The 18,283-nt window shown below is 33.8% G+C and overlaps 1 protein-coding gene across 4 annotated transcripts in view; it reads left to right on the forward strand.

Annotated features, from left to right (window-relative positions):
* Positions 1-18,283, forward strand: part of CCDC88A (coiled-coil and HOOK domain protein 88A) — a 96,827-nt gene that overhangs the window by 39,026 nt on the left and 39,518 nt on the right. For all 4 annotated transcript variants that reach the window (XM_087930473.1, XM_026696044.2, XM_026696043.2 and 1 more), the window contains exons 10-18: positions 859-1,017; positions 3,489-3,635; positions 6,134-6,278; positions 7,138-7,322; positions 8,258-8,395; positions 9,717-10,787; positions 13,196-13,323; positions 14,673-14,814; positions 16,796-16,972. In XM_087930473.1, the coding sequence (XP_087786599.1) occupies positions 859-1,017; positions 3,489-3,635; positions 6,134-6,278; positions 7,138-7,322; positions 8,258-8,395; positions 9,717-10,787; positions 13,196-13,323; positions 14,673-14,814; positions 16,796-16,972 (2,292 nt within the window). The remainder of the gene's footprint in view (positions 1-858; positions 1,018-3,488; positions 3,636-6,133; positions 6,279-7,137; positions 7,323-8,257; positions 8,396-9,716; positions 10,788-13,195; positions 13,324-14,672; positions 14,815-16,795; positions 16,973-18,283) is intronic.

The following is an 18,283-nucleotide window of genomic DNA, read 5'->3' on the forward strand; positions in this document are numbered from 1 at the left end:
GTTGGGATCCTGTTTCAGCCAATGATTTTTTACAGTATTAAGGGCGAGGGTGTTTGTTTCTCTCGTCTTTGCCAAAACTGGGGAACTCTGGGGAGGAGTCCCGTGGAGGAGGAGGAGTGTTCCAAATTAAGCCCAGCCTAAACAAGCAGAGACTGAAGCACCTCCCACTACTGGATGCTCTTCACAGCTCAAAGAGAATGGGCGTGTCAGGTAAGTACCAACACCCTTTTTCTATGTTATATTTTTCCTCATTATCAGAACTAAAATAATATTTTAAGAGTAAATATATTCAAATTCTAAAAGAAAACATTCCAATTTATTAAATATTTGAACTGCCCAATTCAAGAAGCAGATAATATAACTAAATGAATAATACCTTAAGGAAAACATAATTTTCAACATTATATAAGTTGTTTATATTTAATAACTACCAATCTTTTTTCATCATAAGTATGAATTTTTATTTATTTGTTTGTCATATTTAAGAACTACCCATCTCCCTTACAGAGACTGTGGGAATTAGGGTTCCTAGAGTTTCTATAAAATTTATTCTATAAAATAAAATCAATGCTCAACATATCAATATTAATGATCTTGAAAAGATGGTTACGAAAATGAATGCAATGATGGTGTTGTTAGAAAGAAAAATTCTTATACAAATCCACATATAAATTGTGCTACTTATTGATTTTGTATTCTGAATAAATGCTAATGTTTACTAGTTTCCCTTTTCCATGCACACTAATGTCTGTGTGATTTCATGTTAAAAGAGATAATATTATTCTTGCCTTCTCTTTTGCCTTCTGCCTTGTTGCCTTTTTCATAAACACTAAATATATATTTTAATTTATTTGCTAGAATATGAGTTTACTTTTGGATGCCCGATCTGCCAGAGTGTATCGGGATGAACTTGATGTTCTCAGAGAGAAGGCAATTCGGGTTGACAAGCTTGAAAGTGAACTCAGCCGATATAAAGAAAGACTACATGATATTGAATTCTACAAGGCTAGAATAGAGGTAATTAGAAATGTTTTTGTTAAATGTATGTTTATTTTTTTACTGATTATGTTTCTTACATGAATCAAAGTATTATTTGATTAAATTATGTGTTTGTGTTTATCTTGTTTTATGTTACAGTCTAAAAATATGCATCCTCCTATTAGTAAAGAAAGGAGGAAGGAGAAAAAGAAAAAATGTAAAAAAGAAGAAAAGCAGAAAAAATGTAGGAAAAAATAGCTTCTCCCGTCATTAAGACAAGTACAAGCATTTTCAATAACTGAACACCTTCTCTAATATTTCAATCAAAGGTCTAATTTTATATTTGTTCTTTTATCTATGAGCAGGTAGAGCCTTCATTCAATTTTAATCAGAAAAAGTCAGTTTTAATAATGGACTATCAGAAATAATAATGCATATATTTTAACTTTAAAAAAATGAAACAATTTCATATTTCCTTCCTGACAGTACCTTGTTATTTTCTCAAAAAGTATGAAGCAAAAAATTATTCTTGCCATATTTTATTTGTTTATGTCTATAAAACTTCATTATTTAATCAAGAAAAACTCCAGTAGGAGCTACCAGATGAAGCTTATTAAAATTTTTAATCCTTAAATTCTTCAAATGATATCCCACAAATTAATTCATTTCTTTTTTATCTGCTTTCAATATTAATACTATAGCTTATTACTTTATTTTAAAAAGGAAGAAAAACTTTTCTTCCCATGTCTTATCTATAAATAAATGTTCAAAGCATCATCATGCTAATCAAGAAAAACCTATTAATACCAGAAAAAAAGAATAATGTATATTTTACCTTGGTCAAATAAGCTAACATAAGCTAATACATAAGATTTTGAAGTTTATACCTTTTAGATACTATCCTAAAACCTGATTTCTTTCTGGTTTTTTCCCTCAGGAATTCATTCATAAATATAATGTATCTCTTTGTAAATCCAAAGAAATTTGTCCAAGTCACTTTTTTGTGGCATCATCATGGGCATGTGATAAACATTCAGGCACATGGCAACTGAATCATTTGTGATGGTTGCAGTGTCCATGGGTCATTTGATCCCCTATTGCAATCTTCTTACTAGCAATGGGGAAGCCAGATTCACTTAACAACTCAGTTAGTAACTTAAACAAGTGCGGTGATTCACTTTAACAAACTGTGGCTAGAAAAGTCATAAAATGGGCCAAAGTTCGTTTAACAAATATCTCACATAGAACAGTAATTTTGGGTTCAATTGTGGTCGTATGTTGAAGACTATCCATATTATTCTTGGGTCTGGTTAATTTTAAATCCATAACCAAAACAGTTGTATCCTGTTCTATCTCTTTTAAGCTTATTTTATTATATAAAACAATCTAAAGAGAAAGTTCTGAGTACATTGTTGTCAGATATTCTTGAATTCTTCCAGAGTTAAAATACTTTTCTCCTTTCTGTATTAATGACTCTTCTCCTTTTTATAATCCTTAGCTATTTCTGGTGACATCTATTAACCAGCCTTCAAGGTCTTATGCTTTTGTCTCAGCACATTTTCCCAGGAAGAGATTTCTTGCATTTAAACTAAAAATCTTCATATATTTTAATGATACTTTAAACAAACTACAGGATGCAGTCTTATAAATAGTTTAAAATCGTATTTCCAGGTCCCTTAATCTCTTTAAAAGCATTCCAAAATTGACATTCTAATCACCCTTTTGCTGCTTATTCCAAATAAAAAAGGTTTTCTTTAAGTTTTAAATTTACATAAAACATCTTTCACTGCAGAATGAAGAAAAATCACTGGTGTAATGAAACTTGTCCTTATGAAGAATCTTAATATTCAAAAAGAATTTATGTACAAGCCATTTCCAGTAAAGGTGATTAAGATAGGAAGTCGGCAAATCTAGCATCCTTTTGCAGACTCCAAACCACTGCTTGGACAAAGTTGACTCGCTTGGCTTTCAGAGCTCTAAAACCTGCTGGAGACCATAGTTTTATAGTCTTATTGCAAGGAGCACCTGTAAGAGCACTTTGGGCAATCCCAAATTCTCCCCTTGATCTGGAGAGTTCCAGAAGTCAATTCATTCACTTGCTCCACTTTCTGCCACAGTCATCAACTCTGCTAAAAGTGTTGTGGTTTTCAGTCCATTACTTCCCCAGAGGTCAACTATAAATCAGATTTCAAAAGCTAATGTTAATATTCATGTTCTATAGTTATTATCAATTACTTTCTACATTTTCTTATTCATTTATTTACTTGTGGGAACTTTTCAATTTTTAAATATGGTTCTCTAAAATCCAAAAAGTATTGGATTAGTTTTGCCTCCAGATTTAGAATTATGTGCTTAGTATTTTATTCTGTCACATGTATTTTTCTTAAATAGTTACATTGATTTATGTAAAATATAGCACCATTTTGTTTGGTGTGTGCTGTTTTAATTTTTTTTAAACTGTTTCTTATTTTATTGTCAGTTTCTCACATATTTCTCACTTATTACTGTAGGAGCTAAAAGAGGATAATCAAGTATTACTGGAAACAAAGACAATGTTGGAAGATCAGTTAGAAGGAACCCGAGCCCGTTCTGATAAATTGCATGAATTGGAAAAGGAGAATCTGCAATTAAAAGCTAAACTCCACGATATGGAGATGGTGAGCATACAGGATGGGATAGAAAAAGTAATTTTTTAAGAACAAAATTACAGCTTGTCTTCAATTGCCAATGGTATTTGGGACTGGGAACTCCATCACTAAGCAATGGGATCATAACACATGCCATCATTTACTGCACCAACTTATGATAGCAGTTCCCACAGTTTGGGTTGTTATTGTTAGCCAATCTTGTGCAATTGCAGTGCTCCGTGGTCCTGTGACTTCCTGCTGGTTTCCCCATTGATTTTGCTTGTTGGAAGCCAGAAGTAAAAGTTGCAAATGGTGATCACAAGATTGTGGTATGCTGTGAATTTGTAATTGTGACCTAGTTGTCAACCACCTGAATGGCAACCACATGACTGCAGGAATTCTGCAACAGTCACAGTTAAAAGATTTGTTGTAGGTTGGCTTTGTTCAGTGCCATGGTCAATTCAAAAAATGCTGAATGAGTGGATATTACCCGAAGAAGTCCACATATTCACTTACTAAATGAGAGGAATATTATGAATCTGCTTATTTTGCCTGCTCATAGCTTTTTTGGTGTGTTTTTATCTTAAATAAACGACATATTGTAACCTGCTTGATTATTTAATGTTTATATAATTAAAATTAAATAATATTTATGTTTAAAAGTATAATTACCAAAGGAGGAAAATAATCATTCATATGACTTCATTTATATGCAGTAATTTATACATCATATTAATGTTTTTATTGTTAGTTTTACAGCTGTATCTTTAAAAAAAAATCATTAAAAAGCCAACCTTTATTAAATGAAAATATGATATAGATAGTACTGAGGTTATAATCATTTGTTCAGCGACCAAAGTTACAGTGCCACTGAATGAGAAGGATTTGTGACTGGTTTTTCAGAGTTCCAACTGTCACATCCCTTATAATCATGTGATCATGATCCAGTCACTCAGTGTCCAGCTTGTGATTAAAATGCTGTAGCGAACTGCAGTGACATGATTGTGATTTCTGATACTTCCTGCCATTTGCCACTTTTTCACTTTTTTTCCCCTCTTGTGCTTTGGAGACCCTGCACCCAGTATAATCCCACAGCACTTTTGCCTCTGCCCCTGCTGTATAGCCCTGCCCATTTGCACTGCCCTGCTACACTCAGCTGCAGCTCTTGCTGGTCTGATTACTTGGGACTCTCGCCCCTTCCTGCTGAAGAACTAATACCACGTGGTCCTGGGGCTACAATGACAATTGGGACTACTGGATTGCTGTTGCTAAGTAATGCAATCATGAGATGTCACACTTTATGACTGCATCACTGAATGATGGATGTTTGGTCCAATTGCTGTCAAGGACTGCCTGCAGAAAAAAATAAAATAAAACGGCATTTAATGACTCTAAGACTGAAAAAAATGATTGAGAAAGTAACTTTAGTGGCTTCTTTCAAAATAATTGTTCTTTTCAAATAGCAAATAGAAAGTTTAAAAACCACTCTTCTAATTCTCCATTGAGTCAACGGGAGAATCCAGGCTGGGTAGTCTTCAGCCTCGTTTCTCTACAGATCGAGTTGAATTCTGAGGACATGCCCCTCTGCCCCCCGGTAACAGTCCCCAATTCTCGGTCTCAACTCATTCAGACCACCCTAAAAGGGCTCTGAATTATTTGAGTTTGTTGAAGAATTATTCTACTCCCTGGATTCTCTTTGTCGTTTAGATTTGCAGAAAGGTTTGACAGCTGTCCAGCTTTGTTGGCTCAGCCACCTTTTGTTTTTCACACCCTTTTTATTTTCACGCTTTTTAATTTTCCTTTTTAAAACTTCCTTGGAATTTCTCTTCTTCCCCCAGGACCCTTTATGTGCTACCCCGTCTCCAGGGACTTGGCAATGAGAAGGCCCTCATGGAATCAGCAATCCAGCATTTGCTGGATATCCATGCCATCCAACCGGTTCCAGGGCACCAAGGGGACCAGAGTTTTATTCAATTTTGTTTGTCATCCCAAAGGCCTCAGGGGGTGGGGGTGGCGAGCAATTCTCAACCTAAAGGGGCTCAACAGGCATCTGATACACAGAAGATTCAAGATGCACTCCCTCCATTCAATTTTCGTGGGAATTCAGGAGGGAGACTTTTTGACTTCGGTAGACCTGATGGAGGCTTACCTCCATGTGCCCATCTATCCAGACCATCGCCAGTTTCTGAGGTTTTGTTATTGACCTTCTGACAAGCAAAATTAATGGGGAAACCAGATTTACTTAAAAACCATGTTACTAAATTAACAACTGCAGTGATTCACTTAACAACTTTGGAAAGTAAGGTCGTAAAATGGGGCAAAACACAATTAACACATGTCTCACTGAACAACAGAAATGTTGGGCTCCATTGTAGTCTTAAGTTGAGGACTATCTGTATAAGCTTTGTATGTATGCATTTGATTTAATTAGTATGTTGTTTTTGTGCTGCTGATAACTTAATGTAGTTTCATTAATAAAGTAGAAGAGAGGAGGTTTTAAAGAAAATTTATATGAAACTATGTTTAAGGAACGTGATATGGATCGGAAGAAAATTGAGGAACTTATGGAAGAAAATATGTCACTAGAAATGGCCCAGAAGCAAAGTATGGATGAATCACTACATTTGGGCTGGGAACTTGAACAGATAAACAGATCATCAGAAATTTGTGAAGGTAGATAAAGTTATACTTATTTGTTGTCCAGATAGTATATGTGGAGTTTAACATTCAGATTCTTTAAAGACTGGTTCATATATTTGTCAGTTTTCTTTCAGGGGACCCAAATGCATAGCTATCCAGACTGGTTCATTCCAAGGAATACTTGCTACTTGCTAGTTTTAGTTGTTATTAGCATTTTTATTTTATTTATTATTTTCAATTTTTATATCTGTCTCTATCTTGAGCAAATACCTCTAAACAATATTTTTTCAAATGTGGAATACATCCAAGAAGGTAGATGTAGCCAATCTCACAGCAAATTAAATGAAGCATCCAATTGTACATTATTGATCTTGTTTATGTTGTAAAGTTATTTTTGAAAATAGTGCATTATCAAAAAATGAGAAATGTCTCAAATTGGCTCTAATTTTTACTGTATATATTTTGACCTCCATGTTGTCATGTTTTAAGAGTAGAATAATTCATATATTTTACTACACAAATAACTCTTAGATTTAAGCAAAATTCTGCGAATTCTTGATTTTGTATAAACTTGCAGCTTCAGACTTCAGACTATCAGTAGATTGTCTTATATTAATATTTATGATTCAGGGTAATCTTCATAATTATATTTTTATTAATAAAAAGTTGTGATGCTTGGTCCGTACTAATGAGATTTAATTTCAGGTTGGGAAAATGTTTATTAAAGTAATTATTTAGGTTTAGTATTTATGTTTGTTTTTCAAAAAAAAACAGTAGCTGAAGTTCTGTTCTTTTCTTTATACAGTTGTGTCCTTTTCTAATTATATATTAGAAATAGTTTAGATAACAGAAGGTCAATTTATCCTTTTTACTTTCCATTTTAACTCAACAGTGCCACAGAAGTCACTTGGTCATGAAGTGAATGAACTAACATCTAGTAGATTATTAAAACTAGAAATGGAAAACCAAACTTTATTAAAAACAGTAGAAGAATTACAAAATGCAATGGGTTCTCTGGAAGGCAATAACTCGAAACTAATGAAAATGGAAAGAGAAAATCAAAGGCTAAGTAAAAAGGTATCAGCTATTTTATGATTCTGTGAGAAAGATGTTATATACAAATGATATTTTATAAATTTAGCTTTTATCAATATATCAAAAGAACAGTGCTGCTACTATAAACTTAACTGCATCTACCCATTTCTGTTTATTTCATTGTGCATAACAATATTCTAGTCAGGAGAAATCTGGTCAATTTTATTAGATGTTTTAGTGGAATAATATTTCATTTTAGGGTGGGGGGTTAGTATAGATTTTTTTTTGTAAGCAAATGGCATTCATTAGGACTTTCTGTTAATATGTAATTTTGGAGAGGAAATAGAGAAGGAAGAGAACACATGGGGTGGGCAGGTGAATGAATGAAAGTGAAGGTAAATAACAGAATCTGCGAATATTTGTTGTGCTAGACATTTATAAGGACTGAATACTAAAAAGGCCGCAAGGTAAATGAGAGAGAAATTAAAAGTGAGATATTGATAAATAAAGCCCCAATCGTCGATTTTTAATCCTTGTGGGCATTGTAGCCCTGGTCCTATTGTCCTAATCTCTCTCTTTAAAGTTTTCTTTTTAATGTAATTTAATCTTTTTTCTACATCTCATGGAAAAAAGTATAATTTTGAAGCAGAAAAACAAATATAAGCATATTTGCTTTTTTTCCTATATCAAATTTTAATGTGATAATAAAAATACAAAATATTTTATGTAAAGTAACCCTTTATGTGTATGTTTTTTTAAGTAGTATATATTGAAATATTTGGTACTTTCTGTTGGAGGACTCCTTGAAGAAGAAATAACCTATGGCACAAAATCTTAGATGCAGTTTTTCTTTTATTAAAATTTCATTTCTGATAGGCTTTTGATATAGGAAAATGTTATTTAATCTGTTCCTTCAAAAAGCATATACACCTGCATTTTATTAAATCAAAATTTACATTTGATGAATATCCCTACAGCTGGAAGGACTTAAGAATGAATTTACTGAAGAGAAACAGAGTCATCAGAGTAGTCAGAATCTTTGCAAAGATCTTATGAAAGAGAAAGCACAGCTTGAAAAAACGATCGAAACTTTGAGAGAAAATTCAGAAAGACAGGTAATATACATAGATACTTGTTTTATTGTGGTTTCTGCATTTAAATAATAAGGATTATATTCACTGGTGTTTTGATTAAATGTTCTTAATCTAAAAAAAAACTGCCATAAGTAGAAGAGAATGATTTTTGTACAGCTTCTTTTCTGTATAATATCGGCAATCAACACCATTCTGTATTTTCAGAATTTAAGAACAAAAACAAATATTATCCTCCAAGTCTCACAATATTGCAAAATTTTCTAAGATTATGGTAAACTCAATTCTGAAATGTCATGAATGATTAGAATCTTGAGATTTCTTTCATATTAAAAAAAAATCCTTAAAATAATTTGAGAGAGCTTCAGATTATAAATACCACTAGCTGTTGCACTTCAATCCTGTATACTATAATTTTCAAGAAATCAGCAGATATTTCATTGGTCTTAGATTTCTATAAGCAATATTAATTATATATTTTAGAATATTATATAAAATAAGTGAATATTGATCTAGTTTTCCTACTAGAAAACTAAAAATTCATATGGTTTTTATATGAATAGTTTTAATTTCTTTTTATTATTTATATGTCTTTGTGTTTAAATCCCAAATGTCAGCTTCCTGAGAACTAGCCTTTTCCATACAATATACAGGAATGCAGGAGACAGAAACCATATGAATTAATGATTAGCCTTTCAGTGAGCTGGCAACCCTTCTTGTTGATATCAGATTAACTAGAATACATGTATATTCTTTGAAGAAACAAATGATTAAATTTGTTCTAAAGTGGGAGGCAATCTGTCCAGAAAATTTGCTCACTATCCCTAAAGTGTGTAACTGTTGTGTTTTCCTTCAAAGAGAATAGTTCAAGCCTTTTTTCTTGACTAATTCAAGAAATAATTTGAGTTGATGACATAATTAACTGTATTTGCCTAATGTTTCTATTCAGATACATTCTTTTTTTCTTTTCTGCTAAAGTGTAAAGAGTTAAAGAGTAAACCAAACTCAGTCTTTGATCAAAAAAGTCCTCCTTCCATTGTTTTAGCTGTCTGATATTCATTCTTTATGAAAGGGAAACTTTCCTGTTGATTACACTGAAAAATGCTAAAGGAACAAATCCACTAGTTTCTTGAAATGCTTGCCCTCTACAGATTTGAAAATGAGATGTTTGGATTGAAGTAGGTATAGGGCGATAAAATAATATATCAGCAGGCCAAAACTTAGTCTTATAATTTAGACTGTAAAATGCATCTTTTCAAATCTTAACTCTTAGAACTCTTATATTATCTAAATACAAAATACCCATAGCTGATTTAAACTTGTATTTTTCATTTCAATGAATTAGATTAAAATCCTGGAACAGGAAATCGAACACTTGAATCAAACTGTAACTTCACTTCGACAGCGTTCACAAATCAGTGCTGAAGCAAGAGTAAAAGATATTGAGAAGGAAAATAAAATTCTCCATGAATCTATCAAAGAGACAAGCAGCAAACTGAGTAAAATAGAATTTGAAAAGAAGCAAATGAAAAAAGAGTTAGAACATTATAAAGAAAGGGGAGAAAGAATGGATGAGCTGGAGAAAGAAGTTCATCATCTTGAAAAAGAAAATGAACTATTACAGAAAAGAATTACTAATTTAAAAATTACATGTGAAAAAATTGATTCTTTAGAACAAGAGAATTCCAGTCTAGATGTTGAAAACAGAAAGCTGAAAAAGACTTTAGATAGTCTGAAAAATCTCAGCTTTCAATTAGAGTCCTTAGAGAAAGAGAATGCACAACTTGATGAAGAAAACTTAGAACTCAGAAGATCTGTTGAATCTTTGAAGAGTACCAACATCAAGATGGCTCAGTTAGAACTGGAAAATAAAGAACTGGAAAGTGAGAAAGGCCAGCTACAGAAGAGCCTGGATCTTATGAAAGCATCCTTTAAAAAGACAGAACGTTTAGAAGTGAGTTATCAAGGCTTGGATACAGAAAATCAAAGGTTGCAGAAAACCCTAGAAAACAATAACAAAAAGATTCAACATCTAGAAAGTGAATTACAAGAACTGGAGTCAGAAAATCAGACCCTGCAAAAAAATCTTGAGGAACTCAAAATCTCCAGTAAACGTTTAGAAAAATTAGAAAAAGAGAATAAACTTTTGGAGCAAGAAACTACCCAACTAGAAAAAGATAAGAAACAGCTAGAGAAAGAGAATAAAAGGCTCAGGCAGCAAGCAGATGTTATGGATAGCACACTAGAAGAAAATAATGTGAAAATAGGTCACCTGGAAAAAGAGAACAAATCACTCTTTAAAGAAATTGGTTTATGTAAAGAAGCATCTATTCGTCTAAAAGAAGCAGAAAAGGAAAATAAAGAGCTTGTAAAAAGAGCTACCATTGACAAAAAAACACTTGTAACATTACGTGAGGTAATTAATGTTCATTATTGCATAATATGCTCTTGTTGTAAAGAGGAATGTAGCTGTGATGTGTTAGTTATATATCAACATTATTTCCACAATAATTTACTAATCTGAAATTATTTGTATTTTAATTCATTTAGACTTAATGTTAAAAGCTCTTTAGAATAATTTTATGTATTTATTTTTTAGTTAGATGTGTCAATTCTGTGAGTATTTGTACTTTAGTTCTTTCCACACCATAGCTGCTAATTGCTATTGGGCATTTCTTGAAAGGATTTTTTTAATGGAATAAATTGACACTTAACTATATTTCTTTCATATAGCAATAACTTTCTCTAAGGCTCTTTTGTGACATATATAAGTTGTCTCCCTTCAAAATTAAATAATAGTTTCCTCCTTGCTTTTCAGGTTTCTTATTGTTTCCTAACATTGTGCACTTAGTTAATTGACAAAGAGGGTATGCAACTTTGTTTTATTCTGAAGTCACAGCTATTGTGCTCTAAAACAACAGTAGAAACAGTGAAAATTGCACTGTAATCTGTTCTGATTGACATTACACAAAAGCTTAGTCTCACTTAATTGTGAGACTAATCAATCAAACATTATCTTGCTGTGCTTAATAAAAAGAAATAATGGAGTCAGTTTTTTTAAACAACGTAATGAATTAAAACTCATTGCTATTAGAAAACCATACAGGTGATTTGTTTGTCCATGGCGAACAGGATTTTTTTTGTTGTTCGGTTGCTAAGTTGAGCCAGACTCTTTACCACCCTATGGACCATAACTTGCCAGCATGCCCCCCAATTGTCTCTCAGTGTTTTCCCAAATTCATATTCATTGCTTCAGTGACTCTATCTAATCACTTCATCCTCTGCTATCCCCTTCTCTTTTTGCCTACAGTCTTTCCCAATATCACGGTCTTTTCATGATAAGAGTCCTTGCTTCTCCTTAGGTGGCCAAAATATTTGAGCTTCAGCTTCAGTAACTGTCCTTCCAAAGTGAAGAGGATACTACTGCAATATCCCTTGACTCCATTTGAAAGAAGTTTTTTTTTTTTTAAAGTTAGTTCTATCTAACATAAGCTGATTTCACTTGGAATTCTCTATAAAGAATAAAGTATAAAGAAGTTTGGATTATTTGAAAACATGAAGTAGGTTTTTATTTTAAAGGAACGTATAGGAATACAGTATAAGGAAAACTAGAAAACAATTATTTAGCATAGGAATAGTTTAGATGACAGACATGGTATTCTTCTGATTAAAATCGGAATTCCGATTTTTGGGGGAATCGCCCCCCCCTCCCCCCTTCTCCTCCTTTCCCTCCCCTCAGAGGCCCCCTGAGTCAGGAGTTGCTACCACCGGCACGGCTCCGCGCGGCTCCAATCCTGCGTTGCCTTGGGAAGGGAAAGGCAAAAAGGAAGAGCCGCGGCGGCTCTTTGCAACGGCAGCAGCGGCACTGGAGCAGACCAGCCGTCTCTCCGTCTGATGGCCTCGGCCGAATCTCTGCCTCCCAGCGTGCTTGGTCCTCTGCCTGCAGGCTTCCCCGGTCCCTTGCCAAGTGGGTTTTCCGCCCCAGCCTGGCAGGGCCCTCGCTGCCTTCCCCTCGCCTGGCCGGCCAGGCTCCTTGGGCAACCCAGCTGCCTCGTGCCGAGAAGCACGCTGCCAGGAGGGGGCCACGCGGCGCAGGGCAACACACCACCGCCCGACCCTGGCGAGGGAAAGCAGTGGGTGCTCAGCGGGCGGCGGCCTCGGCCCCGCCACCAGGGAAGGGGCTGCCCAGCTCCGGAGCTGATCCACACCTGACCGGCTGGAAAGGAAGGGTGTGTAGCGTTGGTGTTGTGTGTGTGATTTCTTGGCACTCAGCGCGGGGTCTCTTGGCTGGCCCCGATTTTTTTTTCAGAGGGGAATATCATGCCTGAGATGAGCAGTCCCCAACCTTTGTGGCTTGGCAGCCCAGCTTGGTGTGGTGGGGAGAACTGGGCTGCATGAGCGGTGGGCTGGCATGCACAAATGCAGTTCAGCTTACACAAGCATCAGGCTGGTGTGCCTACGCACAAGTGCTTGCTGGCAGGCTGCTCACATATTTCGGACTACACATGCACACTCTGACCAGCCATTTGTGCAGCCCAATTCCAAATAGGCCAAGGCCCAGGGGTTGGGGACTCCTGATCTACTAACTAGATCTTAATGTAGTACTGTAATAGTAGAGAGAGAGTTGAATGTGGTTTGAAAGATAGTTATCTCTTTTCTGTATCCATCTTGTTTACACTAAGCAAATTCGACAGATTTTGTACTATTTAAAACAAGTGTGAGTTTGTACAAGAACCTTTCTAGAAATCACTTTCTAAAAATGTGTGTCTCTTTTGTTGTCTTGTAACAAATAGTCATTTGTTCAATCCATTCTTTTGTTTTAAGGATTTAGTGAATGAAAAACTGAAGACACAGCAGATGAATAATGAGTTAGAAAAACTTACACATGAACTTGAAAAGATAGGTTTAAACAAGGAACGTCTCTTACATGATGAACAGAGTACTGATGACAGGTATGAGTATGTAAAAGACATTCTGGATTAAATTGATGGAAACTCTCCAAGATATTTCTACCCTGTTGGTTTTTTAAGGATCTATTGCTCACATATCTTGCTGAGAAAATAGCCACTTCTTTCAGTTGCCTTACAAGATTTTTATGATAAATGCTGCACGTTAATAAAGAAATGAAGTTGCTTTGTAGTGTTTGTGCAAGGGTTACAAAAAATGTATCACATTTTTTAAAATGTGATGGTTTTAGAAATTTAGATTCTGGAGTCTAGTAATAAGAAAATTGTTTTCAGATCATATCTTTGAGGCAGAAGAAGCACAGCCTCTGAAAATAATTTTGATTATGCTTAGCTTGCTATATCTGCAAGTGTAATAACAATGGCGTACAAACATTTGTACGGTATATATTAACAGTAATTAAAATAATCATAGGAGATTTAGTATATTTTATCTCTTAAGTTAAATGGCTTTATATTTTATATCTTGCAACAAGTTTTCAATAAGTAGCCTCAAGGAAAATACCAGTGGTTTTCCTATTTAAAATATATCTTCTGTTATTTGTTCCATCCTTAGATCTTAACAACTGTAGAATTAGGTCAGAGAGAAGTGTGAAGAAAGCAAATTCAGTGATTGTATCAGAAGAGGAGTAAAGTGGAATGAGGAAATTTATTTAAGACTGAATGTTCTATATTGTCAGGTTAAATAGGATCCGTGCTAATATGAAATTTTAGATGGTTTCCCCCCAAGTGTAATTACAGTGTATTGTTTAGGAGAATAGAAAATAATTTGCTAACATTTAATAGTTTTATGGTCGATAAGACATTTGTGCCATGGTTGCAATTCTTACAATGTATCCATTTTTTTATTTCTGTTATATACACCAACAAATACTTGCATTCTGTTACTTACATATTGCAATGCTCTCTTCAAAGCCACGATTCACAGTTTACAACTGTCAGATGCAAAACAATCAAACAAATAAAATGTTAATGTCATAAAACAATAGTAATCAAACAGTAATCAAACTGTAATACAAAATATAGTACAAAAAAGGCCAAAGTATTAAAACCAGAACAGATTAAAAGCAGCACCCCTGTGGAAGAAATATGAAAATAGGTATATGTCTATAACATTGGGACTATGCCTAAAAAAATCTTGGCCCAACGAGATTCAGGTCTAGCTTTGAACATATGCACACTCTTGACATTGGGAACTGTTTTTTTCTCACATAGATAAATATTCCAAAACTATCAGTTTACCATTTTCAAATTCATTAAGTTGACATAAAGGTTATGAATTATTTAAAGTGAATTACTGATAATGAGAACTTCATTAAAATTGTTTCATTAAACAGTAAATACAAACTTTTGGAGTCAAGGTTAGAGTCCACACTGAAGAAATCACTTGAAATAAAAGAAGAAAAAATTGCTGCTTTGGAAGCTCGATTAGAAGAATCAACAAATCTAAATCGACAGCTGCGTCAAGAGCTTAAGATAGTAAGTTAAAACATGTTCCATCTGCCTTATGATATAATACCTGCAATTTATTTTTAAGTTCATGAAAAGTTTACACTTATTAAACTTCAAATCCATAAATTAAAAATGTCTACTATTTACAAACACTGTAAATTTGAAAGCAGAACAGTTGTTAAAAGTACAGTTTTCACAACCTATACTTTTCCACTGTTAAACTGTTCCCTTTTTTCAGAATAGGAAAGAGAGGGAATAACTGTTAAGTCTTAGCTCGCTAGAATGCCTTTTACTATACTCTTTCTGCCTCTCTTCCAGATTGACTGCCAATTACTCTAAAAATGATGGGTAGTATTAATTTTTGCATCGTACTATTTCTATTTGTATTAATATTGATTCTTGAATTTTATAGAAAAGATAAGATCATTTAAAATATTGTTTAAAAGTTATTGAGTCATAAGAATATTTAAGTGTATTGTTCTTTTGAGTGCTTGGAAGCTAAACTCTATCTCTGTTCAGTAGGGCTTACTCCAAATTGTGGGTATAGGATTGTAGTCTGAACATGCATTGGTCTGTATGGTACTTGAATCATACATGAAATAATGGAATAATTAACCATACAATCATTAGAAAAAATCTTGATATTAAATTTTTGCATACAGTAGTTTCTGCAACAATAAGTAGTGACAAGAAGTGTTAAATCTTAAAGACAATAATTGTCCAGTTGCCTTAACAGTCACCACATTATTGGACTAGAACTGGGGAGACCTAGGTTCAAGTCTCCATTCTATCAGTTTACCCTGACTTACAACCTAACCTTCAACTGGTTTTTATGAAGTTAAAGTATATATATATATATATTTAATAAAAGTTTTATTTAAGTTTTCACAAAACATACAAATACAAATAAAATTTCTTTTTTTTGAGAGCAGTGTGCCCCTGGGTTATCACTTCTCCATACAGACATAAACTCAATACATATTTATCTTATACATTCTAATCCATATCTTATAACTTTTTTGGAATTTTTTCAATAGCTTTTCCCTTTCTTTACTTCCTATAGCCTTATTTTAAATTATCTCATTCCTTTCTTAATTCAATTACATATCTTTTTCTAATTTTTAAAATCTTTCTAATCAATGTTTTTATACTTTTGTCTGTCCTGTTTACAATTTCATATTATCTTTTCTCATAAAACAAATTTTCTCTTGTAATTACTAGACTGGAGTGTAACACCTTTGTATCTTTTTTCAAATCTTGTTTAAAAATTTAAGTTATACCATTACAGTTATAACATTCATTTTCTAACCTCTATTTTATAACAGGTACCTATTTTCAGTTGAATTCTGCTTGGTACATTCCCTTAAAAATACACACTAAATTGTTAAAGGAAAAAAAGTATATATGTATATATATCTGTTTTCTTAAGTTTTCGCGGGTACTTACATGTATGTTATTCAGCTTTGTTCGGGTATTTTCCCACGTCATTATAGTTGTGCTTTTAAAGTTGTAGCAACGTTTCGGCAGAATCTCATCTGCCATCATCAGGCTTCTGTATTGTGTTCGTCTGTGTTCGTCAGACGAACACAATACAGAAGTCTGATGATGGCAGATGAGATTCTGCCAAAACGTTGCTACAACTTTAAAAGCACAACTATAATGACGTGGAAAAATACCCGAACAAAGCTGAACACCATACACGTATATATATCTGTGTGTATATGTATAACAATAGTAAATGGAATAATAATTCTATTCAAGTACAGCTCTGCCATTAATATTAATAACAATCTTTTACATTTCTATTTGTTTTAACAAACATTACCTAGTAATATCAGTTGTCTTTCACATTAAACATCTATATTTCATATTTTACTTATTACTGTCTTTAAATAAAAAACAAAATAATAGTTATGTTAAAGTATATATTTTTGAGGGAAAATAGACTAGAAATGTAATAAATAAATAATGAATTCCTATATTAAAATTTGACCTAATTTATCTTTAGGTGAAAAAGAATTATGAAGCTCTCAAGCAAAGACAAGAGGAAGAGAAGATGGTACAGAGTTATTCTTCAAAACTTGATGAAGAAAGTCAGCCTGTCACTAAATGGGAAAGAGATAATCAGGAAACTACTAGAGAACTTTTGAAGGTTAAAGATAGATTAATTGAAGTTGAAAGAAATGTAAGTATATCATTTGCTTTACTAGAAACTGTTAAACATTTCATGGTTTTTGTGGATTTTACATAGGTGATATGTTTGTACAGACTATATGTTAGAATATTCTAGGACTGTGTGGGCTTTGTTTAATTTGTTTTTAGTTAGACACAGGCCTGTAGTGTGCATGGCCCAAGCATGGTTCCCGCCTGTTCTTCCACTTTCCTTTTGGCTACTGCATAAGCAGTATGTGTTTCTCTGAATTTTTTTGTCAAAATTCACCAGTCTTTCCTCTATTTTACAGCCTTTCGCATTTCTTGATTATTCTTTGTAAATTCTCAGATGCTATCCCAGCAGATTGGTCAATCAACAATTCTTTCCTTCCCTTCTTTTGTTAGTAGTAGCCATTTTATCATAGTTTATAGTCCAAAATGAAGAATCATAAAAAGAAGAAATTTATTTTTTCTTCCTTCTGAATACTGCAGTCCATGCCCTTTCACAATCATCCTTCTTTGTCTTTAAAAGAGTCCATCAATCATTTTAGGAGAACCCAAGCATACTTCTCCATGGAAGTATGTAGTATTAATTTAAAGGAACCTAGTGCTATATAAACAAAGTCCATCAAAACACTTCTGATTTCTTTGTCCATTTAAAACAAAAATAATTGCAACGTTTCCCCTAATTTTGCTTTATGCTGCAAATTAATTTTTAAATTCTTATAGTTTCTACACAGACACACACACACACACACACACACACACACACACACACACACATGTTAGTTGCACCACTGGCCATACAGACGTTCACCGTGTGGTTCAATAAAAGTGGTGCTTCAAAGATCACTTATAGCCTTTAAGAAATTATAGTCCAAAGTGCTTTAGAAAGTGGCATTTGGGCAGACTCTGTGTCAATTAAAGGCTCTACTGAGACTTCTTTCTATTCTCCCAACATTCTTTACTCATGAGGTTGCTGCAGATTTTGTCTGGGTTCTACAAGCCTCCTAGTGAGAAGCAGCCTTATGGAGCATACGATTTCTTCATCTTGTTCTGATCCAGAGAAGCTCTGCTGGCCAGAAAAATAGACTGCAAAACTGTTGCCAAGGCTGGAACAGGCTGGTTGCAGTTCCAGCCTTGGCAACATTTCTGCACTTTTTTCTTCTTCTAGAATAACAGAGTTGGAAGGGACCTTAGAGGTCTTCTAGTTTAAATCCTTGCTCAAGCAGGAGACCCTACACCATTTCAGGCAAATGGTTGCCCAATCTCTTCTTAAAAACCTCCAGTGTTGTAGCGCTCACAACTTCTGGAGGCAAGTCATTCCACTAATAAATTGTTACAA

This window comes from Pseudonaja textilis, chromosome 1 (genome assembly GCF_049901715.1).
Source record: "Pseudonaja textilis isolate UNSWEBS1 chromosome 1, rPseTex1.2, whole genome shotgun sequence".
Lineage (NCBI taxonomy): Eukaryota > Metazoa > Chordata > Lepidosauria > Squamata > Elapidae > Pseudonaja > Pseudonaja textilis.